This window comes from Branchiostoma floridae, chromosome 2 (genome assembly GCF_000003815.2).
Source record: "Branchiostoma floridae strain S238N-H82 chromosome 2, Bfl_VNyyK, whole genome shotgun sequence".
NCBI classification, from domain to species: domain Eukaryota; kingdom Metazoa; phylum Chordata; class Leptocardii; order Amphioxiformes; family Branchiostomatidae; genus Branchiostoma; species Branchiostoma floridae.
Window position 1 is genome coordinate 13,936,208 of NC_049980.1, and position 27,118 is coordinate 13,963,325.

Here is a 27,118-nt window from a genome sequence, read left to right on the forward strand (position 1 = left end):
CAATGGTTAGGCATTACGATTAGGCATAACAATTTTAAAACAACTGGCAATCCTGTGTAAATTTATCACATTCCTTATTGCATTTATGATGAAGGTTTTATCAAGATAAACTATCTAAAAGCAAACTAGCCCTTACAAGGAATAAGATAGTTACAATTGAATAAGATAACTTCCATATGTTCCAAGTAAGATCATCACTTAAGTATCACTAGAATGAAGAGGCAGAATAAATCAATGCTATTACATAACATTAACTGGAAAAACAGGTTGGGCATGTCAAAGTCACTAACTCGTTGGGTCGTCTGTCTTAGCCACTTATCAACATCGTCACTAACAAAGACGCCAGACAGAAGGTATGAAAATGTGGATGCTTCAACAGGTGCACCTGAAATATGAACACCTGTCAGGGACACAAGCTGACCAATCAGCGTTCTGAGCGGTGATCACGTGGTTGTAACCATCGCCGCCATCTTGGTTGTTGTGTTCGTCTCTGGGTCCAGATGACTTTTCCATTGGCATTGTTTCAACGGCTGGTCGATCGGTTTACAAGTCCCAACGGCTGCTTAAACAAAAGCAGCTGGCCAGGACATATCAAGGAATAACCAAATATTAAAAAGCATCACGCCGAAGGTAAGAATAATCGTCTATTTCTATCAGTGAAATTTATGTTGGGGTAAACGTCACTCGGCATTTTTTTACGTGGGGTGGGGGCGCTCAGCTTTAAATCGTTATTGTGTAAACATTAGAAAGTTTACGTTATCGGGCAATGGATTTTTATGTTGTGTTTGCTCACTTGAAATGTGATAAATGTCACGTTGTTGGTAGGCAAGAGTCATACAAGATATATCTGAATTATGTAACAGTTACAATTCTTGATTCTAAATGACCGTTACTTTCCTAACGTTACATGAAGGAACCTAAAGATATCTAAGGGTGGTGTCCAACAAAATAAACAGCACAGCATACGCCAACCAACAGGTAATACAGACTCGGTGTGAATAGTGTATGTTCTGATTTGTAATACCATTCATTAACATTTACCCCTCCCCCTACACTCATAAATCTTGGCTACTAGTAATTACATGTTAGTCTGACCAAGGACATTCCTAAGTGACCTGCCATGCAATTGAAGAGGAGTTCAATCAATCGTCGCCAATATTGATGTTGCAATTATGAAATTTAGGCTCGCCTCACCCCAAAAGTTTACTTGCTGTCGGCTGGTTCACAATTCCTTTTGGATTTCATTCAACAGTGCCACTGCCAGTATGGCCACTTAATAATGGATATATGTCATAGGTTTACATTAAAGTGCACATTAAGGTAGAACATTGTTATCACATTATACTTTTGATAAAACAACAGACCATTCGTCAAATTTTCTAAAAAGTCACCTGTCGCTACTCACCAGATGTTTCAGGTAGCACCCACTTTCTTCCATCAGTGACTAGAGAATTTAATTCAGATTCATTTTGTAAATATATATGCAATTTTTTTTTTAAATGTAACAGATAGAGCTCATGATATGATGGCATTATGCATACAATTTGGGAAAATTCTGCTGATTGAGATTTTAAAGTCAAGTAAAATACTATTAGTGTTAGGAGGCTATTTCGATTGGGTGATTTGAAGAGCATCTTGACTTCATTAGTGACGCCATACCCAGCCAGGAATGTCAGTTGTTGATAGGCTGCTTTAGACCTGTAGGATAATGATTGATATAGCCATTAGCTGCTACTGAGCCCTGACATGCTTCTGATTATCAACACTGACAACAGACATATATCTCTAGAGTACTAGTGATGTCAGTTCTAACTGAGTGGAAGGAGCCCCTCATGAATCATCCTGACATGTTCCAAATTGATTTTATAGATTGGCAGTACTGTGACAGTGATTAGTCAGTTTGGTCCAGAGGACTCAGAGTTTTATGAAGATCAGAGGCTCACTGATCTCCCTGGGAATTAGAGATTACCTGGCCAGGCCTGTGTTGAAACTTGCAAATCAGGCTGGTCCCCAAAATACCACTAGCTGCACCTAGAAAAGAAAGTCTGTGATTGTGAAGGACTGATTTGAATAGCAATATTTTTTACAGGTGATATTCATATTGAGATAGAAGTAACATGGGCAATACTGTAACTACCGTTATTGTTACGGTATGATAAGTTTTTCCAGCATCTGTGATCTTAAATGCAAACAGTGAGGCATTAAATGTGATCTGGAGGATCACCTGAAGACCTGAATGAGGTGCCTATCAAAAAACCCCAAAGCTCTCAAGGTATTTCTTGATCGACATGTTGATCAGCAGATTTTCTTTGTCATTTCTGCATCTTTTTTGCATGGATTACTATTACATTTTAGATTTGTTGTCTCCAGCATGAAATATTGCCAAGAAAATCCAGAGGCATGACAATTCAATTCAGTGATTATTTTGATCAGTCTTAGTTCACTGAAGAAGAAAATTTGCTTCACAGATTTACATTCAACAGATCATTTGATTCGCTAATGATCTGCAGTGATGCCTTAACAGTTTGCTTGTACCTTACATCTGGAAAATTCCACAAGTCACATGACCGTGATTGCCAATCCCAAATCTCACGTTGCTGGAGCAAATGGTACTTTCTAGAAGCTACATAGAGATTCACTCCAGATAATACCTGTGCCTGCCGTTTTAAGGCTCGCCACATTTATCATATCTCTCTGTGCTTGTACAAAGGAATGAACCTATGTGAGTACATTCTATTTCAATTTTAATTGTTTTCTGTTTAAATTCTTGCATTTTTCTCTTATTCTTTTTCATTCGAATAATTGTAAGCGAGGCATGACTTTAACTTTGACTTGAATTTGTAGATCTTTACTATATAGATACAGTTACAATTGTATTCCTGCAATTTATTAAGCTCATCTATTGAAACCTGTTGGAGTTATAGTGTGGATATTGCTAGAGACCCAATTAATATATGCTTTGACAGTCCAACAAAACTAGCCTAAAGAATTTTCCCTAGTACATCGCATAGTCTTCTCAGAGTCTCAAGATCAGGTTGAATAGTTCATTTCGGCTAAACTAGTTTAAGACCACTTTTAAGAATTCTGATTTTTAGATCTAGATGAGGGCCCAGATCTGAATGAAACGAGACAGGTACATGTATTATTAACATTGAATATTTTGTATGATATCCTACTGGTTATTGACCTGTGTGCTCACTGTCTGAGATAAACGTCAGTATAGTGTACGTCTGGACATTCATTCTGCAGTTTTGCGAGAGTGGAAATTTGAAAGGTCAACACAAATGACATTTTCAAGACTTGTGGATTCCCTCCTCGTGCTTACAGTGAAATTGATGGACATAGAATTGACTAGAATCAAAATCTGTAGTACCGTAACAGCTTGGTTCTGTTAATACAATGTTCCTACTAGTAGTGTATATAACACTGTTTATGCTTCTCAGCTTGGTAAAAGTCCATTAAAAGTTGACTAGGCCATGACCGTTTATGTGTCACGTCATGGTATGTGGTTATTGTAGGTTTGTGTTGAACCCTTACTTATTCATGAGTTGAAAGCAAACACGACACCATGAACAGCCACATGACTAATCTTCTTTTTGGAGCGTTTGAAAACCACTCAGCATGGTAAAAGCTTTCAGGAGAGGGTCAGCTTTGCTGTGTTGTTCCAATAATGCAGAACTAGATGTTTTAACAGCAGGTCCTAAAGCTTCAGCTTGCTAGTAGTGGTACTGGGAAGTCTGGGATCATAGAACGGTTTTATGTTACACAAAGGGATGTTATGACTATGTGGCCTGTGTGCTTGGTAACACTTGAAGTAGGAAGTAGGATATTGCATGACATTGTGTTTGGTGTTACAAATCCGTGTTGTACCAGTCTGGTAGGTGCAACTTCTTTCTCATAGAGTCGCACAGAGAAAAGTATTATACATTATTACACACAAAGACGATACAGTATTGCATTAGATGATGTCTCAGCTGTCAGCTGTCTAGTTAGGCACAAGAATATGTCTAAGTTTTATTTAGAATAAAACAGTTAATTTCAAAAATTCATCCCTTGCTGCAGGTTTGCATTTGCACCATGTAGGATGGACACCTGTTAAGGACACCTGTTAGCACCTGTGGCAAGTGTATCACCTGGGATGGAGACCCGCTGTGGAGGTCTGCTCTTCACCTCCAAGTTTGACTCAGGTAGGACCATTGATACAATCATGTGTTATAGTTGAGTAGTATTTGCAAGATAGTAATCTGTTGTAAAATGGTGACTTAAGTACACAGTAACAGATTTTGGACTTGGAAAGGTAAAATATCAATGTGAACATATTGAAATGTGCTTATTATTTTTTAATCCTGCCAGGTGTTTTGTTTGATATATGTCACCAATATTTCTGTTCTCTCCAGGAAACCTCGCCCGTGTGGAGCGATGCTGTCGTGACGAATCAGATGAGGGCGCGGGCCCGGGGGGCAGCCCGCTCACGCCGGACTTTGAGTTCAACGTGTGGACTAAGCCTGATGCTGCAGGAACTCCCCATGAAAATGGCAACAGGTATGACTTTTAATTTAAAGTAGATAGCAGTAATTTAGGAGCTTTACTCTTGTTTCCAGCCAGATAGCAGTAAAATAGGAGCTTTACTCTTGTTTCCAGCCAGCACTTACCAATACTATATGTGTCTTGGTTTTATTATGTACAGATGTTTGACTCAGGTTGACTGGTTCAATGAAAAATGCTGTTATTTTCAAAACACTACGTAGAAGAAAAGAAGAAACTGTAAAGTTATGAATCTTTTGAAAGAGAAAATTACTGTAGGAAATTTAGTAAACTAGCTATTTTTTCTTGTTTTGTTGTCTTTTAAATCATACTTAACATGTTGCATATTCCAATTGTAAAATGAAGAAGTTAGAGTCCGACACAAATCCAATTGTGGTCACTGTACAGTCCCTCATGAGCAATTGCTATAATAATAATAGTCTAATACAATTCAACTGATAAGACCTTTCATGCTCCCTCACACATAGGTCTTGGTTCCACTTTGGAGTCAAAGGTTACCCACCAGGAAAGTTGATCAAAATCAACATCATGAACATGAACAAGCAGGGGAAGCTGTACAGCCAAGGGATGACGCCCCTCTACAAGACCATCCCGCATCAACCCAAGTGGCAGAGGATAAGGGACAAGCCCACGTATGAGGTAAGGGAATATAATTAGGTCTTGGTGTTATAGATGGATGAAAAGGTGAAAATACCCGACTGTGCAACCCTGAAATACCGAAGCTTTGTTCAGAACATCAGCCTGAATTATTGTGGCATCGAATGACTGAGTGACTAGGCTTAGTGGACACAAAATCAAGACATCATGGGTTTGATTCATGGTATCTCTGGCTAGGTGTTTTGTCTTTGGGAAAGGTACACTACTGTCCTCACTCCACCCAGATGTAAATCGGGTACCTGACTTTAGTTGGGAAGGTTATAAAGGCTGTGGAGGGAGAGAGATGAGCTCTGCCTTCCAAAACCGACGCCTTAGACCCTGTGAATTGACTGCCCACTGCCATTGTAACAAGACTTTACTTATGTCTTTATTGTGCTCATTTTCAGACGGATAATGGCAATTTCATCCTGTCGTTTACGCACCGGTTTGCTGAGACTCGAGGGGGAACCACATACTTCACATTCTGCTACCCCTGGTCATACACCGAGTGCCAAGAGAGACTGTCTCAACTTGATGAAAAGTTTTCAGCCTGCAAAGACCTGGATCCCAAAAGGTTGACACATTCATTTTTTTTGTCACATCAGATCAAAATCATGATTAATTTTTACATATTGAAAAGAACATGGTTGCATGTTCGTTGAATGGATAACTGGAGATGTAATACAGGTAAAATTGCCTATGAAGGCCAGCCAAGGATCAATTAAATCTGGTCTAAGTGACTGTACAGGTAGTCTGGTTTTTCCATGTTTGGGTTAATGAGGAAAATTGTAAGGGACCACAAAAAATGTTTCACAAAGGTCAGGTGGTACTCATGTAGAGGTGGTCACTTTTACAGGTTTGATTCAAATCTGTCCAAGGAGAGACTTTGATTCCACTGAATTCCTACCTCTTCAATGACTGTAATGTGAATTGTTTCCTTGTCCCAGTACCCCGGACTGTATCTACTACAAACGTGAGCTGGTCACCCTCTCCATAGACAAGAACCGGATAGATCTCATCACCATCACGTCCTGCCACGGCATGCAGGAGGAACGAGAGCCACGGCTGGACAAACTCTTCCCGGAAAAGGATGAACCCCGCCCACACAAGTTCAAGGGCAAGAGGGTAAATCTATCTTTGTGGTCTTAAGTTAGGAAAAACATTGTTGTCAAATCAGGACTGTCTCTTTAGCTTTTTTTTCCATCCCACTTATTGCATTGAGAGCCCAAGTTTTTTTTTTTTTAATTTTTGTTGTTAAATCTGTTGTTTAGAGCCTTACAAAAATACAGTGTCATGTCATAGAATTCAGGTCTTTTGGACAGATAAAGTGAAAATTTTGTCATTCCAACAATCGAATGTCCTAAAAAAAACAAGCAGGCCTGAGTACATGCATACTGTGCTAACATGTTTTTGGAAGGAAAGATGAAGTAGAAATCATGCCTGACACACACAATTTTATGTGTTCCAAAATCTTTTTAGATGAGGTATAAAGTCACAATAAAGACCAAAATCTTTTGAAAATGTATTTCTTCATCAAAGGGCGGGACATATAGTTTGGGTTTACATCAGCATCACACAAATACATTTTGCACTTCTTGGGATTTGTATAATGTTATGTATCTGAATTGATTTGACCTACCTACCTTGTCCCTGATTCTGAAGAGATTGTTTATTGTTGACTCCCACAGGTGTTTTTCCTGAGTAGCCGGGTGCACCCAGGGGAAACTCCCTCCAGCTTTGTCTTTAATGGTTTCCTGGACTTCATCCTCCGTGAAGAAGACCCGAGAGCACGACAGCTGCGCAAGCAGTACGTCTTCAAACTTATACCCCTGCTCAACCCAGATGGGGTGGCTCGAGGACACTACAGGTATGGTTCAGATCAAACAACACTTCCAATCTTTCAGCGTAGTCATTTTTGTTGGAGGTGCAGTTTTGATGCCGTAGGTTTTTCAAGCAGGCTGTGACAGAAAAATAGGGTAGACAATTATTTAAGGCAGCCTTTTTCGTATAAAAACAACTGAGTTTAGACAGCCACAGTAGCATGTTGTCCATCCAGTGACAGCTATGCATTACACATGATGTACAAATGTATGATGATCACATGATGTATGTGACCAGGCCCTTATAATTTCTGTGACAAGCTGCACTGTTATTTCATACTTATAGTGTTGGTTGTCCTTATTATGTTCTTGTTTACAAGTCAACAGTTATGCATTGTTTGTTGAATGCAATAGTTACTGTTGTTCAATTATCAATAAACAGCATAACAATAGTTTGGTAACAATAGTTTGATGTAATTGTTCTATTGTCATGCAGGACTGACCAGCGAGGGGTGAATCTGAACAGGATGTACCTCACTCCCGACCCTGTGTTACACCCTTCTGTGTTTGCTGCTAAGTCCATCCTCATCTACCACCATGTCCACAACCGTGTCATCCAGCCCACCAACTCTCCCAGACACGAAAACTCAAGAACTCAACCAAGTCCTGCCCAAGCCAAAGATAACAGTGCCAATGACAGAAGGACTCAAAATGGGACAAATGAAACCAGCACAAGTGACAAAGAAAATCTGGATGAAAACAGACCATCTGTAACAGAGACTGAAGAAGTCACTCCACAGACTTCTGGTGAAAATCTGTGCGACCAAACTCGCAAGTTAAGTATAGCTGACCAAGAGTCTCAATGTAGTAGTCCTGAACACGACGTGAAAGATGGGTCCATACAGCAAAGTTCTTCTGACAGTAGCATGTGGACCAGCGATAGTTCGACCAGTATTAGTGTTACAGAGAAGGACCTGGAGTTTTACCGCTCCATACCGCACAACGAGAGTGGAATCGCGTTCTATGTGGACCTCCACGGTCACGCGTCAAAGCGAGGTTGCTTCATTTACGGGAACCACTTTGACAACGACTTTGAGGCTGTGGAATGTATGCTGTTTCCCAAGTTGATCTCGCTCAACAGCGCACATTTTGACTTTCCAGGTCAGTATTTCAAACATCATGATATGAAAAATAACACATTTCTTGACTGAATTTCTGTATCTGTTTTGCCAGTGCAATCGCCCTTGGGTGTAACACAGCAGCATCACACAAATGCAGCATGGCAGCTCATGGTCTATTATACCAAACAACCTATCATTTGTGGTTAAGTGCTATTATGTAAAAAATGTGCACAGTAATAAAATCTGCCTATTATTCATATTTGCAGGGTGCAATTTCACAGAGAAGAACATGTACACCAAAGACAAGAGAGATGGCATGTCAAAGGAGGGAAGTGGCAGAGTGGCCATGTACAAAACAATAGGCATCATACATAGGTATGCACTCTATGTTGAGTATTTAATTCCAATTATTCAATATTTCTCTATTGTTACTTGAATTATTCTATTATCCTTCATTACGTGTTTAGCTAGGGTACACTCATTGCCTGTAAAGTGATGAATGTATCAAAACAGTGTGTTTTATCTGAGACCTCTTATGACATGACAAAACATCATCCTTTTAGGTGATCACTTGATAGATGTCAAGAATTTTGATTTTATTTATCAAAAGCACTGTTTACTCTCTGTTAACAGCTATACACTCGAGTGTAACTATAACATGGGCCGAATGACCAACTGTATTGCTGCTGCAACCATGGACAACGGCCGTGCCACACCTCCCCCCATGGCTGGCTTCCCTCCTAAATACACTCCTGAACACTTTGAAGAGGTGAGAAGTCATTGTACTTAGCTCGGTTGGGCAAAAATGTACAATAAAGGTCTTCATTATTATTATTATTATCTGTACCATGTGCTGCTGTCCCTGGTGCTGAAATGGAAGTGTTGTATTGGTGCCTTCAATTGTGTACTACTAAATGCTACTGACTTTGTAATTGAAAATAATAACTTTTGGTGTATATGTTTGTTTGTCTTAGTGTGTATCTGCAGTTACTTGAAAATTCAGGATGTGAGTTGGATGATTATGTAGCTAGAGACTTATCACATAGGAAAGTTGTCTCTGTCCAGGCCCAAAAATTGTATCGGCAGGAAAATGCCTGCTTTTCTGACAGACTAAGTAAGAAATTCACAAAAGCTCTCCTTTTTAGTGAATCGACATTGAATGACATCAAACCTTTGTACAATATCAAATAAAATATTATATCTGAAAAAAAGTAAACGTATCTGATAGTTATTATGATTATTTTATGTACATTTCATTTTAGTAAACAAATCATTGTTGATTCCATGTGTTGACTGTACATGTACTTGATATTGCCCAGGTGGGAAGAGCCATGGCCATAGCAGCCCTGGATATCACTGACACAAACCCATGGTCTCGTATCGCTCACTCTGAGCATACCTGTGTGTACAACCTCCGCCAATGGATGCACCGCTACGTCCGCAGCCTGCGTGGTGCTCCCCCCATGCCACGTAGGATGGCCCGCGTCACCTCGAAGACATCGAGGTTAGCCTCCAAACTCCGTACCCTCTGGTCACTTCTCCGAGGCCTCTCCTTTTTTCCTGCTTTCTCTCATAGCTTTCTCCGACAAAGGCAGTAGGGCCGCAGGTAGTGTCCCCACTAACTCTTACTGTCTATACTACCCATGCATGGAACTAACATGCTTGGTGTGCTCAGCATGGTACAAAGCTGCAAGTCATTGTAATAAACTAAGGCAATGTACATATTCATAATTTACATAATATTTGAGCATGTTATGGCTGTATGTCACATGTGTATGGTCATGATGTGAGAGGCAATGCCATGCATGCATGTGACCATTTCTTAATTTCCATCTCTCCTGATTTATACAAAGTAAATGATTATTTGCCTTTGTCATCAGCCCTTTGTAGCTAGTAGCCACAGGCTAGTTGGGCAGCCCTGGCTATGCATGTTGAACAGCAAAACCAACAAATAGATAACAACTTAAGATAAATCATATTTTACAAATAAGTACTATTTTCTTCAAAGGCAGTGTAAGTTTGATTTCTCATGTGTAAGGCGGCAAAGATCTCAAAAAGTGTCTGTCCTCTAGTCTGTAGTTGTTTTAGCGATGTTTCCCTTGGTGACTTCTGCAAAATTAATGTTACAAAAGTTCTCACTAAGCTTATATTTGTAGAATGTTTCTCTGACATACATGTAGCTCACTCAGTCACCCACTGCCTGGTTTATTACTGTCTGTTACTCTCCTTCACACGAGGGTTAGTTGTGCTTGCACATAAATGTGTAGCTGAAATGTTTAAAAAAGAATAGTTTTGGATTCAGTGCAAGTGTTGAAAGAAGTTTTATCCAACATTGATGATACAAGATATAACTAAATCATCTCACCTACTTTTTCTTTGTACATGTATGTTTGTTAAACATAATTCTTGAAAATCAAATCAACTTCCTTTTGAATTTTTTGTGATAAAAGATAAGTTTTGGCAACCAATTGTCAAACTTAATCCATTATTACTTTTATGGTCATAAAATACTATTATTGATAATAACTAACTATACATTTACAGTGAAAAAGTATTCTGCCAGTTTTCCCTCTTCGGAATATCTCTGAGCCACACTGAAAACGGTCAAATTGTTTCAGTCAATAGTCTCATCAGGTCAGTTTCAAATCAACAATAGTTTTCTTAGGTACCAGTTTATAATATGATCATTTTTTCTCTCCCAAGCAGACAAGAAAATTGTTTGCCATGTGGTAGGAAGAAGAAACCATCGTGTAAGTTTGTTCCTTCCTTGTGTGTTTGTTAGCATGATTGCCTCAGCTACCGGACACCCCCCCTCCACCACGCTGACCCGTCAGCTGTCCAACAGCGACAGCAGTAGTGTTGGAGGCAGCCCCATCCGCGTCCCTAACCAGACTACAGCACGGAACCAGGCTCCCAACACCAGCAGGAACCCTCCCCAACCCCCCGCCAGGCGGAACCCCCCAGGACTCAGCAAACCCCTCGCTCCTGTTAAAGGTGTGTGCTCAACATTGAACATGATTTTGAAGAAATCAGCAATTTTATGGCAATAAGGGTGCACATGTTAATGTAACATCTAAGGCCCTGGTAAAGTACCCATTGTCTCAGTCTCTCTACCTAAACCATTTGACTAAGAATCCTTTGGTCATCAATGACAACAGAAACGTTCTGTATATTAACAGCAGTTATGTCAAATCAAAAATAGTGCTGATTTCAATGACCATACCATGCTATCTCTTCCAGTGCTTAATTTTTGTCTTTGTGGTAGGAATTAAACATCTTCACATCAGTAATAAAAACATTATTAGATCATTGATGTTGCAGTATTTTGGACTTGTACCAGAAAAAAATGAATGCTCAGAACATTTTGTCAGTACTGGGTGTTGGTATGGTACAAAGCATTAAGACAGTTCAATATCTTTTGTATTACATCCGTACTTGCAAAGTAGATAAGTTATTCCTTTCTGTAGTGTTTCTGTAGTTGAGATGAATTCATCTAGTACTTCCTCATCTTTTTTTTTCTTCATTGTCATATTTGATTTCCCCTGTTTCTGATCTAGTCCCTCCCCATCAACCTGCTCAATGCCTCCCCATGAAGCCTGTTACCATGTACCACCAGCCACCCGGCATGTGTATCAATGTACTGACAGACCCACTCCCAGTGGTCAGGCTACGATGTACAGTATATCTTATCTTTGTGCTCGTCTTGCATGCAGTTAGTGGTGGTGGCTTGCATCTCTCTCCCAAATTTATATCAATTGGTGCGGTTGTGATGCCATTGCTTTCATCAAGATCTCAATCAAAAACTAGCGGTACTATTCCTACTTTCAATTGGATACTCCAAGACAGCTGGGTCAAAGCAAACAGGTTAGACTGTAAGGCATGCTTTGTGGAACTTTCAAAACTCTTTCCTGATGCATGAACTGAATCTTGTCAGTAAAAATTCACTGCAATACCTTGATTTGTGACAATATGAAATGTTACAATATGACTTTTCCCTTTCTTTAGACACCAAGACGGAACGCCTCCGACGTCAGCGCACAATGGCCATAACAGGAAATACCCAGAGCTCTACCTCCCCAACAGCGACAAGCATTAGCCCAACCTCACGCTCACCCACCCACCCTGTCAGCCTGACCCTCACAACCTCACCCACTGTGCCAACAACAAACACACTCTCCACTCCTGCCACCTCCTCAACACATCATGTGCACATAGGAAAGGCCTCCAATGCTGTCACACATTATATTCACATCGGAAGCAGTAGTGCGGGTCATAACACAAGTGCACCTCAGCAGACGACAGTTGCCCTCGACCCTTCTACGATGTCGAACGTGTACAAAATATCAGCGGGCGGTTTCTCCCCAAGGGGGGCAACTCCGCAGTATGTAACAACGATGACGTCATCAATCCTGCCCATCAGTGTTGTAAACCCCTCAGTAATGTACGGACCCATGCAGCTGACAAGTATATCAAAAGGTGCTATGCAAGGTTCTGTTCGAATACGGGAGAGCAGCAGTAGTGCGGAGAGAAGAAAGCTGGGACAGCTGAAGTACTCTCACTCGTTGGACAGCTCATTGATGGATGAGCAGCTTCTCCATCTCAGCCAGGTTAGTGTTAGGCCTTTGCTGTAGGGTTTCCAAGGTTTGTATAGTAGTGTTCAATGTGTGCTACATGGGAAGCTGCCGTCATCGTCATGACATTTTAGTCTTTCAGTTTTCTTGATCATCATTATTTGTTTTATTTCCTTATTTCCGTCTACAGTTTACTGTCGGTGAATGCGTTTCAGTTTTCTCTCCTGCTGTTCGCTTAGTCTGCAAGTAATTGTAGAAATTTAAGTTTCAGCTATGATTGATTTAGTCTTTTGCATGATCACAAACCTTCTAAAAGAATCATAAATGAGTCAATGATTTTGGGAGAGTGTTATACTGCATGAGCTGTGATTTACCCCTAGTAGTAATGTGTTTGTGTGTGTGTCTACACTCACTCCCCTACCCACAGACTTCCCCCCAACTCACACAAACTAGTCCTACATCCATACTGGGGACCACGACAGCCATGGTGGCACCCCCCCTCATGTCATCCAACCGTACCATCAGCCGTGCGGACTCCAGAATCACCCTCAACATGCCCACTGCGGTACCAATCACTCTCCAATCACTCATAGTATAACATGCCTGGCTTTTCCTGATTGGTGGATTTTTCTCTCCTACAATTATTACATTAAATGCTTCCCTACTTACTCCCTGTGGAAAGTAGACAGTAAGAGAAAAATCCAGAATGAATTTAGCACAATATTGAAATCACTGAATGTCATAGGCTTATAAATATTTTCTGTTTAACTTTTGCCAGTTTTTGCCTTGCCTTCAGCAACCTATGCATTATCATCCACCAATCAGGAACACTGAGATTGAAAACTGGATGTCAACAAAATATGACTTCAGCCTGCTTGAATTAGTTGAAGAACATCAAAGAGAGTTTCCATGAGTCTGCCAAATATTCATATATCAAAGCTTAAGTTAATGTAATCCCAAATTTCGTAGTTCAATGTCATTTTGGCAGTATGGCTTTCAGTCCTGTTGACATCTACTATCCACATAATATTGATTTTGCTGTGCCTTTTGCAACACATGCATGGCATGAATGTCTGCTGTGTCTATGACTCTGCCACTCTTTTCTTCTGTACCCTTGCAAGTTGAAATCTGTCGCAGCAGCTGTTGTACTGTAGCCTTACCATTTTAATTGTCGTAAATCATGAGCTTACAATATTTATGTACATACAAGTACCATACAAGAATCATGACACTTAGTTAAATCTTTATAATATTCTAATGAGTCTTAAACCTTTTACTTGTTTCTTGTACAGACCCCTTCCTTCCAGCCTGTTGAGAACAGGTCACCAACAGAACCTGTCAACAAACCACCACTTCCCTCTCAACAGGACCAACAGGCACAGGGGTACGTTCACTACTGTAACAGCTATTCATTACTGTTCACTATTGTCTTAATATCAACTTTTCTTAGCTGCCAGGATTTGTGTGTGGATCGAATGTATGCTACTTAACTAATGTCATGTAAATTGCATAATCCTCATTTGGCACCATGCAAGAAGGCTGGCAGTCTTGCTAGGAATATAGCTTAAAATTTCCCTTCAAGTAAAAAAAAGTGTTAGCAATGCTAATAGCTATTGATGCATTGGCATGGGCAGTAATAAACTATAGGCTGAGCTCATCTTTATGCTGATGTTAACTGTGATGATTCTGCCCTTTCCTAGTAATTCCCCAGTCAAGAGACAGGCTGTTCGGCCCGTCAGGAGCGGGAAGAACCGCAGCACTTCCCACAGTCCATCTGGAAACAAGGGGCGCAGGAATGCCAGCGGCTCCGACAGTGACATGGAGAGGAAGAGACCAAAACGGAGGGGCAAACTCCTTCGAAGGAAAGCAAGAGGTAAGCATAGCAGGAACTGTTGGAACTGGTGTTTCCACGTATATCACAAATTAAATATACTAAAAATTGTGTATTGAACTTTTAAGTAAATTACTTCCTCTCGACCTTGATGCTGTTGTAAGAACTTAGAGTGGTGAGACCACCACAGCACAGGTCAAGAGACAATTGTCCTGGACCAGTGGTTGGTTCTAATTTTAATCTATCTACGTTTTTGGGCCATGAAAGGTGTAAGAAAAGATGCTCTATACTGAAATGGAGACTAGTGTATTTGTATTGTTTGCCATAAAGCTTTACATTTGTGACTCTTTCTTGAAGTTTGGCTGTTGTTCAGGCTTTACTTATTGGAATCTGACATGTCCTAATGTATAAGTGACACTGTCTGGATGCAGCTGACCATACAAAATTATCAGACATATAATTATGTTAAATGTTACATCATCTCTTTACCTTCCCTCTGCTCTCCTCAAAAGAGAACTCCCTACCCTACCCTCTTGTGCTTGAAATTTATGTCAGAGGCAGAAGCGCATGTAAGTTCATTCTGACTCCCTTTACTTAATTTGCTTCATTCTGTTAGGGGTGGATACCAATATTGTTTCTCCAAGATGCACGCATGTATGTGTGACTCACTGCACTGTACAAACTGCAAAATTACATAAGGCCAAGGCAGATTTTATGGATGACATCCACTGCAGACTCAAATCTGATGCAAGAGCACAGAAAAGAGATGTCACCATAAATTTTGTTAGTAACAAAACATGCTAACAAGAAGTCTTAATTAAGTGCATAGACTGCATCAAGAAGTGCATAAACGGTGGCACTTGTGTGGTAGCCAGTTTACCTGAACTACATTTTGTACTGGTACACGCAAGGCTACCATATTGCAATATTTCTAGTTTCAGTTTCTTGTCTGTATAATCTTGTCATGTATACCGTCATCAAAATTTAATGAAATCTTCTTTTTTTAGAGTCAGGCAAAAATCAATGTAAGCACTGATGTCATCCACAAAATTTACAACTTTGGTAATTGGCCAAATGATAACTTCAACACATTTTTCAACGCTAGCACTGTGACACTTATTTTTACAAATGTCACAGCACAAAAAACACAACTTTTTAACTAAGTAGTCCTCATTTACGGATTTCTTGAATTTTAAATTATCTTTAAGTTTATTAAGTAACTTGAGGAAAAACCTTTTCATTTTCGCATTGAAATATTATGTAGTGCATGATTGTCTGGTAAGTCCCCATTGAAACTCTGCAAATGTTGTGACCATGTCTTTAGGCAAGAAAATGTCAGATGTCCCAGTGCAGGCAGATCAGGAGTCCATACCAGTAGCGGGTACAGCCATCCAGCTAGATGGCAATAAGGGTAAACATGTAGTGTGTGCTGTGGGGTGGTCACTAAGACCCCTTTCTACTAGACATGGATTGCCGAGTGATGGTTGAGCAACCAAAGCTGGATTTGTATGACCCTTGATTTTATAGTCCAAATAAGAACAAAACACACAAAAAGTAAAAAACATTCTTTATCTATGAAATTTGTTGCGTGTCATGATGATGATGATGAAGATCTGTCAAAATCATTGGTTGCTCAGTGTTCAGTTGCAGGCTCAGTCTAGTGGAAGGGGGTGTAAAGCAGTGTACTGTATTATCAGTACTGCCATTTTTATGATGCTTTTTTCTTCATACATTTCTAATACATCCTTGTATTTACAGTGCTGTAAATAGCATATACGTTACTTTGCTTACTTAACATGTATTTGAAGCAACCAGCTGTGGTGTATTATTGGTGGTAGGCTGGTGATAACTTTTTGCTGTGTTTTAGCACTAATAAGGCATGACATGAGTGCATGGCTAGTGATAACAATTAGGGTATATGGCAAGTGTGATAAAGAACTAGTAGTACATGAGGCTATAACTGTTTTACTACTTCTACTACTCTCCAAGCAGAGGTTAGGCTCCGGCTGTTTTTTTAAACGTTTTTTTAGTCATTTTTTATCAGGCTTTATATTTTGTAGTTTATCTTGCTGTGTGAAAACCTAACAGTTTGGCTGGCGTACTTCAAGAAAAATGACAAAATAGAAAGCCTGATAAAAACGACACAAAAAAACATGATAAAAAACAGCTGGAGCCTAACCTCTGCTTGGAGAGTAACTTCTACCACCTTGGTGTTATATGGTGAAGTTTGTTCTGAACAGTCACCCAGTCTTACTTTGAAAGGCACACTCAATTTGATACAGAGTGACATGGACACCAGACACTTATGAGGATGCTAAATTGCATAATATGTTAATTTTAATAGCTAAGTAGTCATTTAGTCCAGAAATAAAGGAAAAAAGGAAGAAAAATTTCTGCTCCCAACAAACATGTTACATAGATCTACATGTACATATACTCAAAACTGCCCAAGACCACTCAGGAGACCAATGAAATTAGATCAAGGTGTTACATTGGCCAGGTGGTCATTCTGAAGAGGTTATGACACTTGACTTACAGGTTTGACTTTACAATGTGAGGTTAAGGTGCTCCTGCAAGAGTTAAAACATGGTTATGTCTGGTATTGGTTACCTGAGAAGATAGAAGACTGAAAAGATAAAGGTTGGTAAGTTGTTGGTGAGTGAGCCATTGTATACATCGTCTTGCAGGGAAGGGCATGTCTGATGCACCAGTGCAGGTGGACCCAGCTTCCATTCCAATAGAGGGCGCTGCTGTACACCTGCTGCCACAACAGGAGAAGCTGTCACCACGGTAACATACAAACTGCCATATATTTATATATGCTCCACAAATCACTTGTTCACTGATCACTGCATGCTTGAAAGATATTCTTGTAGAAAAGTATGTCCATAAATGTCACAAAAACAGTAAAGTTTGCCTTTGAAGACCAACCTGATCTGTTGAAAAGGGAACTTTTGTCAGGCACTCGTGTTCTGCTAACAGCTTTTTGCATGACATTGTGTTTAACCAATCACTGAGGTGGTAGCCTGCCTCGACTAACTTCCATCCTTTGAATTGCATCAACTGTGATTCAGTGTAACATACCTGACTGGTGCTGGTCTGCTTGCATGTACTTTTGGCACATATTCCATGCTTTGTTTGCACCCATTGCATGCCCAGAGGTCCTGTTGATGGAGGGGACAGTACACTTGGTGGTGGGAGGTCAGGCAGAGAGCAGGTGGGAAATGATCATAAGACAACTGTTGCAAAATGACATTAGTCTGTCTTCTGATAAGATTTGGCAGTACTGTTATGATTTGAATGTACTGTAAACATGATGAAGGAATACATCATGTAATCTGTGATAGCAAAAAAATCTAGGAAGACATTTTTGGATTCAGCGTATTATTTGTGACACCTTGATGCAACTACAGATGACATAATGTAGTTGATTTGTTCTACTTGTACATGTAGTTAGGACATATAATTATACAGAAAAATTCAAATGTCAATTCAATCCTTGATTCAATCATCTCATCAGTTCGACTTTTCTTCTTAATTTCAGAATGTTGTATCGTGCGAGGTCGTCGACCTTAACTCCATCAAGGGCCCGTCCCGAGGGAAGAGCAATGCCTACTGGATCGACTTCTGATGTCCCATCAGTGGTGGAGACTCCCCTTCCTGTAGCACCAATGGATGATGATGATAGTGCTTCAGGTTCACCAGTGTTTAGGAAGAGATCTGCTCTCCAGAGGGAGGGTTTTAGCCAGATGAAACAGCCTTCAACACATCTTCCTGTTAGTTCTCATGGAGAGGAATGATTTCACATATTACAGTTACTGTTAGTATTGTTGGGATGGTTTTACTTTGTGGTAGGAAGAAAATGGAGGTTTTCATGGTGCTTTAAATTCGTAGTTAAAACAATTTTCAAGTACAGTGATGCAAGGGAGATATTAAGGTGTGCCGATTTGATATGAAAGCATTAGTGAAAAAAGAATATCACCATGAAAGTTTCAGGATTGACAGGAAGTGTTTGCCAGATCACAAGGAGCCTGCAGGTACTTTTTGATATCAACCTTTCCAAGGGAGGGTGTTAGCTGCATGGAGTGGCCTTTGATGTCAGTCTCTGCTCACTTAAGCAATGTATGTGGTTCAAGTACATAAAAATTGGCATATTTATCTTAACTGGGAGATATTAAGATCTTTTTATCAATTGGACGATGGTTTTGAAGTCATTTTGTAGGCAGCTTTAGTCTTGAAATTGTTCAAAATTTTGTTTAAGTTTATCAGATATAATATGATTTGACATTCCAAGAATGTTTTGATACATTTTACCAGGTAATGTGAGAATAGTCTACTTATAACAGCATTATGGCCTGTTTTAAGTGCTGTGATGATTTTAGAATGATTTGCACTCACTTGTTATTATTTGTCAATGAGTGGTAATATATAGCTTCAAAGTGAAATAATGATATGTCTTTTCATATCATCCAGTGCACAAGTATATGTATATGGAGCACAAAATCCTTGAAGGACGTTGTAAAAAGTTTGTTGTGCCTTTGTCTAGTGTCCATTGTTACTGTTTTGTGTGATGTGACTATAACTTATAAGGTGTTGCTCTGCTGTGACATTTCAGTACAAAGTTACTGCAAATACTGTTTCCTTAGTCCAAACTTACATTGTATTTTAGTCTTAACTTCACATGAATGTGACTAAATGATTGTGTTAGATGATTCAATGACAGAGAACGTGTTAGATTAGGAGAATTTTCATTGATAGTCAATATGACTTTGAATTTTAAAAATTGACAGTAATTTAAGTTTGAAACTAGCCCTTTCCCTTTTATATGTTTATGGGCTTTGTGTCTCCACACTTCCATACTTAGATTTCATGAAATGGAATATGGACCAATTTCTAAAATATGTGTATGGGTCAACTATCAATTTGCTTGCTTGCTAATAAGGCAAGTCCTGACCAATGTAATTGGCTGTCCTAGTGCAGTCTTTTGACAACGAGTTATTAAAATATGTAATTTTCCCTTCAAGAACAGATGACATCATATTCCGTACCAACTATCTTTTTCTTCCTATAGGCAGCTGCATGTAGTATGTTTAAAAGTTAAATATTTTTGCAACGATAGCAACAATGTACATGTATATTTTTATGTTTTATATTTATCCTTTTGTCATACTCATATCAGTTCTAAACTGTGAACATTGAAATCATTTTTTGATTAGTAATAATTTTTAATGACTAACCAGTCTTAGAGGTAAGGTACTGTTACAGAAACTTCCTTGCTTGTTTACATTGACATAAATCATAATATGTTGATTTGTTACTTTTAAAAGTAACAGTGCCATGTACTTGTGTATTCCCTGTCTGTCAGAATTTCCATGTGGAGACTTCAAGAGGTGCACATTGTAAGTCTGTAATACTTCTTTTCATGATCCAAAGAAATTTGGGTGTAACAAAAATAGTTTGTACTTAAAAAAAAGAATCTATTTATGCTGTTACATTAGGTATTGTTTATCTATGCATTATTGTTAGAGATACTTCTTAACACTTTACATTACATTTAAGTTTGACTGCTAGTGGACACAGTTACCACTGTAAGGTTGATCCATGCCATAATGTAATGGTGCGTTAGAGTCAGAGGATACTGTATTACAATGTCCTGTGTCCAATTTGTGGAAAAGTCCAACTACCATGTAGCAGTTAATGATACTGTGGTTGCAGTTGATGTTTTATGTTTTGAAGTGGACAAAAATATATTATCTTCCAAGAAACATCTTGCCTTCTTGTGGGATGTGTTCAGTTCACATACTATATCACAATGATAGCGGTCGCTTCAATAGGAAGAGGACCTATGAAACGCCTTAAGATGTTACACACCAGCTGCATAAGACCAGGCTTCACTCAGGTTGTTATGTGGACTGTAAATCACACAAACGAGCATTTTTGATGGTGAGCCAGTCCACAATTATAATTCCCTTGCATACCAGCATCACCTTGAGGTATGTTTTCAGGAATGAGTGAATGTGTGTGTGTGTGTGTGTGTTTCTGTGTGTGAGTGTGTCATAGAACTCTTCTTTTAAAGACACTGTCTATACTGACATTTGTACATGAATAATAAACCTTATAAAAAGTGCAACTAATGCCAGGTTTACAATAACCACTACACGTGGAACTTTTATTTCCAAAAGGGTTGAATATTGTTCCAGTTTTGTCTGTTTCCCAATAGAGAAAGCTACAATATCTGGGCAACTGTGGACCTGAAAAATGGGTATAGTACAGTTTCATCATACATGTCTGAAAGTTGGGGGTCTATTCTACAAATCTGAGTGTACAATATGTATATCCTGTTCATAATTCTGCAACAAAATAAGTATAAATGTGCAGTGCACTAGAGAAAGTGCAAAAGTCCAACTTATATGGGATGTCACCCGTTCTGGAAACACTGGTATGGCTAACAAAGTGCACACCACCAGTCTGTGTGTACAATGCTACTCCAATGTAAAGGAATGAAGTAGCGAAAGCCCTTTAAAAAAGTATTAACTTTGAACAATTAATAAACCAGGTTTTCATCTATTGTTACATGTAGTGCTCAAAAGCATCCTTCAGTAGGGAGGACAAGTGTTTGAAGTAAGATATAGATACTAACTAATATTCTCAAGTACTGTTTAAATTTGTGATTGAAATAATGAATGGGATTGATCAACAAAACCAAGTCAAATTGGTTTCCTTTACCAAACCAGTCTGTGACAGGTGTAGTGAGGACTTGTTTGTTGCCTGAGAAGGGTAGGCCAGTCATATACAATTATGCCCTTCTCAAAAACAGTATTCAGATTTGCGCTTCAAATTAAATCAATGCTGAATCACTGTATGTTCAAGTACATATAATATCACTATGTATGTCATATTTCATGTAGGAACTGGCAACAACACTGGAAAGGCTTACATGTATATTACAATAGCCACAAATGGAAAGTCTCAGATCAAACTGCATGAAGTTGTACCTTTGCATTGCATCTGCTACTCTATATAGCAAAAGATGCCATTGAATGTTTAAATGGTGATGGATGCATCTCAATGATTCAATGAATATACATGCACAATACCTAAAGCAATATGGAAATGATATGTAAGGTTACCAAGATTTCTGGCGCTACTGTAGTTCTATGTATGACAACCTTTGACCCATTACAATGTATTTACAATTAAGACACTGAGACACGAAAACACATTTTAAGTGACTTATCATTAAGTTATCCCATACACTTAGTAAAGAGGGTTCTGTTGCTCACTGCCCTCAACTACACCTTTCTATGTTTCTAGACTGGTCCATATTGATAAATGTGACCCACCAGAGAGTGGTTATCATGTCATTAGGTGGGTGAATCAGGCATTATCTTCAGTCATCTTCCTCATCATCCTCACTGTCTTCCTCTTCTTCACTATCATCGATGTTACCCTCCCCGGCAGCACCCCTTCGCGGACCCCGTACCACCTCATCTCCTCGGAACTCATGAACCAATGGATAGATGTGTTCTATAGCTCTTTGGATGTTAGCCACACAGGGTGCTGGTAAGAGGGAAGAAGATGCGTGTTTCACTCACATGATAGGTGCATGTACAATTTTGTTCAACAAATATTGTAATTCTTCATGTCTAAAGCAATGCTCAAGAAGACCACTCATGGAACCAATAAAATCTGGTCCATGTGGTCACTATTGACAGGATTCTTAATGCTTTTGTTGATGGGGAAAAATATCTAAGGATGCCCAAGACATGGTAACATACATGTAGGCCAGGTTATCCTCACGTTGACGTGGTCACAGGAGACATAGCTGTATGTGACAGTAGATTTATGCATCATGGCTAATCTAACTACCTGTCAAAATCTAACTACCTGTGACAATATTTCTTGCAGATGTTCTTGTTACTACATATCAAACTACATGTATATCAGTATATGTATACCACACTTAACATTTATGTTTCATTACCTCCATGAAATGTCATGGAGGTTATATTTTACCCCGCGTTTGTCTGTCTGTGTGTCTGTCTGTGTGTACATTTCATGGAGGTTATATTTTACCCCGCGTTTGTCTGTCTGTGTGTCTGTCTGTGTGTAAACAAGATAACTCAAGAACGGCTGGGTGGATTGGTTTGATACTTGGTGTGTTGGTAGGGTGTGATGAAAGCTGGAAATGATTAGATTTTGGGTCCCCTAGCGGCTCCCCTTGGTACTGCAGCGCAACTTCCGGTTTTGCTATCTTGGTGTTCTGAACATGCTACGGTCACGATTTTTGAGTATTAGAAAGCTCTTGTGCTCAGGAAGAAGGGACATAAGTTTGGGCCCCCTAGCGTCTAGTTTTGGGATAGCAGGGGCATTTTTGTCAAAAACTTCTGACAAGGATAACTCAAGAAGGGAATAACGGATTTTCATGATTTTTGGTATGTAGGTACCTTGTACAAGATGATGCTAATTATGCAAAGTAGGAGCAAATTTGCATAATTAATGACAACATTCAATCATAGCAGTTTTTTCTATGTATCTCTTGTCTTTGACGTGATATGGTCTTGACATTTGGGTGGTAGATAGCTTTCAGTGTCATGACAAAGTGGAGCAAATTTCAGCCCCCTAACATTTAATTTAGGAACTGCAGGGGCGTTTTTGTCAAGACATTCCAAAGAGGATAACTGCAGGAAGGATTGACGGATTTGCATCATATTAGGCATGCGGGTACCTTAGGCAAAGATGTTCATAATGATATACATGTTATGCAAATGAGGACTTAATTTGCATAATTAATGAGGAAATTGTATAATTCCATTGTTTTCAATAACTGGACTTCAATAAATGTAACACATGTTAATTATGATAGGTGGAATATAAGCAGATACTAAATATGGTAATGAGGAACTTATTTGCATAATTTATGTAAAAATTGCAAAACCGCTTTATGATTAATAATGGGAATTTTATAATTGTGACATGCATGTGTACGTTTGTCAATGATGAACAACACCATGCATAAATTATGTTAATGTCTTAGTCATTTGCATGAAATTTACAAAAGCTCTAAATTTTCATGGAGGTATGAGGTCGCCGAACTCTAGTTTTAATATATGTTTCACCATTTAGAACATACATGTTTATAATGTACACAGGCTTTTAGGCAGGCAAGCATCCAGACAAATTAGCAAGAAATTAGACACACTAGAGGCCCTAAAACTGGGGAGCAGATCCTTTGACAAGCATGAAATTCTGATTGACCAGGGATGCCACTAGGTCACAGTCTTCTACTGTGACCTCTCTGACAGTAATTTTGCCCCTAAGGAACCTTAGAATGCACAATTTTAACTTGAGATTCTCAAAAACTTTGTACCATGGAAGGTAGATGCCCCCAGACCCCCCTACAATAGTCGTGCCTATATCACTTACCGCAACTCACCAAGAAATTTGGACTCTCAATTATAAAATCCTAGATGGAGGAACCCGACTAACCTGTGCATGTAATACTGCCTGTAGAGAAAATCTTCATCACAGCCTTGGGGTCCCTGATTTTGTAGGTCACTCCTGGGTGGAGCTCTGGCTCATAGCTGGTACAGAAAAAGATTCAAAGTAATCTCCATCCAGTTTTAGCTCACTGAAGAGCTAACATTCAACTGGTGGTGACAGCGAAGGCAGACACTTTACGTACAGTACTTACAAGTTCACTGTACCAGGGAAATTCCCCTAGCTCTTTTAAACAGGAACTGGACCATGGCTTAATATCAGTTATATTCTTATAACGACTGCAACCATGTCCAGTAGCATGTATGTCAGGTGAGCGATAATAGCCAGGATTTGAAATGCTAATCTCTTGGTGCAGACTGAGAGGCAGGGTCACTAGCCACTGGACTACACATGCTACACAACAAAATAATTTAAAGAAATGAATATTACATTTACAATTAAGATCATAGTCAAAAGTTACTTGATGTCTAGGCAAAAAAGTATACAAAATTTCACTATTTACACTTCATTGTACTGACAATGAGGTACATGTAGCTATCCTGATACATGTACGTGTATACATTTGAACAATGATGTACACATGTGTACATACTGTACCTTGCATTTTCCTTGTGGTGTTTGGAAAAGAGGGTGATTTTGATGGTGAAGGGCATGGCACATATCCCCAGCACATTCACCACCTTGAACTCACTAAAGTGCACCTTTCAAAGTAAAACAAACCTAATGTCAAAACACTATCATTTATTTTATACAATATACGCACAGAGCTGTACAGTATGTCTGGCTTTATACCTTGTTCCCAAAAAGGAAAGTTAATCTCAGCAATGGCAATGCTTATCAATGCAAAGTATGCAACTTTTATGTTACATTTTGTTGTTGTGTATATGATACAGAGATTGAACATTATGTACAAAAGAATCAGATTGCAGCCGTAGTCTCCGTACCTGGAATCCCATGTTTTGTAAGGTTCTTGCACATCTTCTGGCACCCTTCTTAGCATCATCTTCACTGTAATTTTGTAAAGAAGAGAATGTAGACAGGAAAGTAATATATGTAATTGTACATTATTGGTGTATGAAATATGCAATAGCCCATAACTAGTAGGATATGGACCACCTAGCAGAGGTGAAAGGCAGACCTTTCCAAAATGAAATCAATGAATTGACCTGAACCTAAGCATCAATACATGTGAAACCACCGGCACCCTTACACATTCCCAGAATCAAAATTGCGACCACAGTTGACAGACACTCTGATCACAAAATCTCCACTGAATTGTCAATTCCGCCAGATTGCAATCTCTGTAGAATTTGTATTGTACCATCATTGTTACATCTCTAGTATTCTAGTATATACATATATATATGTAACGCCAAGAATGTTACTATCATCCATCAGTTTGACTAACCTTCTGGCTCCTGTGCACACAATCTTGCCAGATGACCAGATGTTAGCTGTGCAGTATGGTCTTCTCAGCTTCATTGTGACTTTCTGGAACAACGTTAACATTGTCACTTGAAGATGAAGATGTATTGGTAGAAGGACATGTGTAACAGAGGGGGGGTTTAAGTAGCGCCGAATTGGCTGAGCCTTTTCTAGCGTAGTGGTTACGCTACTGAGTTTGTAATCTGCTGACCCGGGTTCAATCCTGGGTGTCGGTATGTTTTTTTTCTTCTGTTCCTACTCACCCCTTTAATTTCTACATTGGATCCCACACCGGGAATCGGACCTTGGCCGTCGCGGTGAGAGCGCCAAATCCTAACCACTAGACAATACAGTCTTTTATAGAGTCTTGTACATCATGAAGCACAGTTTAAGGAACGATACATTTGACACAAAGCCCTATTTCAGGGCATAAACAGGATTTAGTCTTGCTAAGTAAATTCCTTTACTTTCATGGTAGCTCTATCTTACAACAGGAGGAAAGTGGAGTTTTTGGTGGTATCACCTGAAACAATTCTGTTATACAAGCTGGGAGACATGGTCCCCTTGTAACGTATAATCACATTGGAAAAGTCACCATGAAAACAAACCACTGCAACAGTTTCAAGATTTACAGTATGTCACTATGCTGACTAACCACCTTCAAGTTCAAGACTTCATCAGATAGGGATGAGGCTCAGAAATAATCAGTCAGATCTAGATGTAACATTGTTTTCATTTATTTCAGCCTCCACAAACCACATTATTATTCAGGTTCTTTCATGGGTATCCAAAGCCACCTATTTAGAACTTGCTAAAAAATGCTACAAGAATCCGAGGACGTTATAACGTCATTGAAGAATCATAATGTAAGCCATAAACTTCCATGACTCAGTATCTGATTCATGATAATTGCTATCATCACATTCACACCAATCCATTGTTTTGCTAACCCTAGGACCCCCTTCCCCTTATTGTTTCTAAGCGCTTTCTATTAGACACGTGATGTTATCAATAGATACGTGAAAACATTTTATCAAATAGTAACTTTTGTCAACAGCCCCTACAAAAAAACGTAACCAACCCCTCGCACTCACCCCCAGCTCCCGTTTGTAGATAACGTTGGCCCCGTTTAAAGCTATCATCCTCAGGTTCAAGTGGCACCTCGCCCTAAAGCTGCACACCACGTTGGCGATGTCAATGTCTAGGCTAGTTTGTTCCTGTGCAGGCGGCTCCCCTGGAACTGAGTTTTTGTTGCCGATATCCTGGCAAATATCTGGTGAGGCCGCAGCGACAGCCATCCTCGGAGGTTCGAACGACGGTTTGTTGTTGTCAAAGCGGAGTGAAGCTTCCCAGGGCGAAAAAATGCAGCGCGAAAAGCTTCAAATATTGGAGGGAAAGTTTGACTGAATGTTGTCTGTTTATATATATTCAAATGAGATGGTGTGTCGGGAAACTCAATGAGAAAACACAGTGATTCGAGAAAAGAACGACCTGAAAACTGTCCTATTCCGCCATGTTGGGTGACAACTTTGACCCGACACACGAGAACTGCCGAAGCGAGATCGTTATTCTCCGCCACCAATCAGAGAAGGGGATTTCCCCCTTCGGTTAAAATCGGTCAAGCACGATTGTTCCCGAATAAGGATATGGGGGGAAAGCACAGCTGAT

The 27,118-nt window shown here is 39.5% G+C and overlaps 2 protein-coding genes across 8 annotated transcripts; one reads left to right on the forward strand and one right to left on the reverse strand.

Moving 5' to 3' along the window:
* Positions 1-439: 439 nt before the first annotated feature.
* LOC118409969 (cytosolic carboxypeptidase-like protein 5) lies at positions 440-20,289 on the forward strand. Of its 7 annotated transcripts, none has more exons than XM_035811389.1 (21): positions 440-630; positions 914-978; positions 4,063-4,187; positions 4,398-4,542; positions 5,013-5,184; positions 5,589-5,755; positions 6,129-6,306; positions 6,870-7,048; positions 7,498-8,162; positions 8,389-8,497; positions 8,756-8,891; positions 9,442-9,626; positions 10,905-11,116; positions 11,680-11,796; positions 12,128-12,729; positions 13,121-13,258; positions 13,986-14,077; positions 14,394-14,566; positions 15,849-15,935; positions 17,212-17,314; positions 18,069-20,289. In XM_035811389.1, the coding sequence occupies exons 3-21, from the start codon at positions 4,139-4,141 to the stop codon at positions 18,322-18,324; spliced, it is 3,765 nt and encodes a 1,254-aa protein (XP_035667282.1). In that variant the 5' UTR covers positions 440-630; positions 914-978; positions 4,063-4,138; the 3' UTR covers positions 18,325-20,289. The 7 variants fall into 7 exon arrangements, with proteins under 7 accessions (XP_035667282.1, XP_035667281.1, XP_035667287.1 ...); XM_035811391.1 differs by lacking the exon at positions 914-978 and adding an exon at positions 17,684-17,741 and having other exon boundaries at positions 441-630; positions 18,069-18,326; XM_035811388.1 differs by lacking the exon at positions 914-978.
* Positions 20,290-20,660: 371 nt separating this feature from the next.
* LOC118409971 (TATA box-binding protein-like protein 1) lies at positions 20,661-27,018 on the reverse strand. The gene is made up of 6 exons (XM_035811398.1): positions 26,545-27,018; positions 25,434-25,516; positions 24,970-25,033; positions 24,623-24,726; positions 24,014-24,108; positions 20,661-22,084 (listed from the first exon to the last, which is right to left on the reverse strand). Exons 1-6 carry the CDS (start codon positions 26,746-26,748, stop codon positions 21,915-21,917), a joined length of 720 nt encoding a protein of 239 aa, XP_035667291.1. The 5' UTR covers positions 26,749-27,018; the 3' UTR covers positions 20,661-21,914.
* Between the last annotated feature and the right edge of the window lie 100 nt (positions 27,019-27,118).

Bases quoted from the DNA above. Each gene is read 5' to 3' on its own strand.
- LOC118409971 (XM_035811398.1), bottom strand. From the start codon at position 26,748: ATGGCTGTCGCTGCGGCCTCACCAGATATTTGCCAGGATATCGGCAAC. The intron at 25,034-25,433 runs GTTAGTCAAACT...ACAAAATTACAG, and splicing joins GTGTGCACAGGAGCCAGAAG to TGAAGATGATGCTAAGAAGG. The intron at 24,727-24,969 runs GTACGGAGACTA...TTACTTTGAAAG, and splicing joins TACAAAACATGGGATTCCAG to GTGCACTTTAGTGAGTTCAA.
- LOC118409969 (XM_035811389.1), top strand. From the start codon at position 4,139: ATGGAGACCCGCTGTGGAGGTCTGCTCTTCACCTCCAAGTTTGACTCA. The intron at 5,185-5,588 runs GTAAGGGAATAT...GCTCATTTTCAG, and splicing joins GGGACAAGCCCACGTATGAG to ACGGATAATGGCAATTTCAT. The intron at 17,315-18,068 runs GTAACATACAAA...TCTTAATTTCAG, and splicing joins CAGGAGAAGCTGTCACCACG to AATGTTGTATCGTGCGAGGT.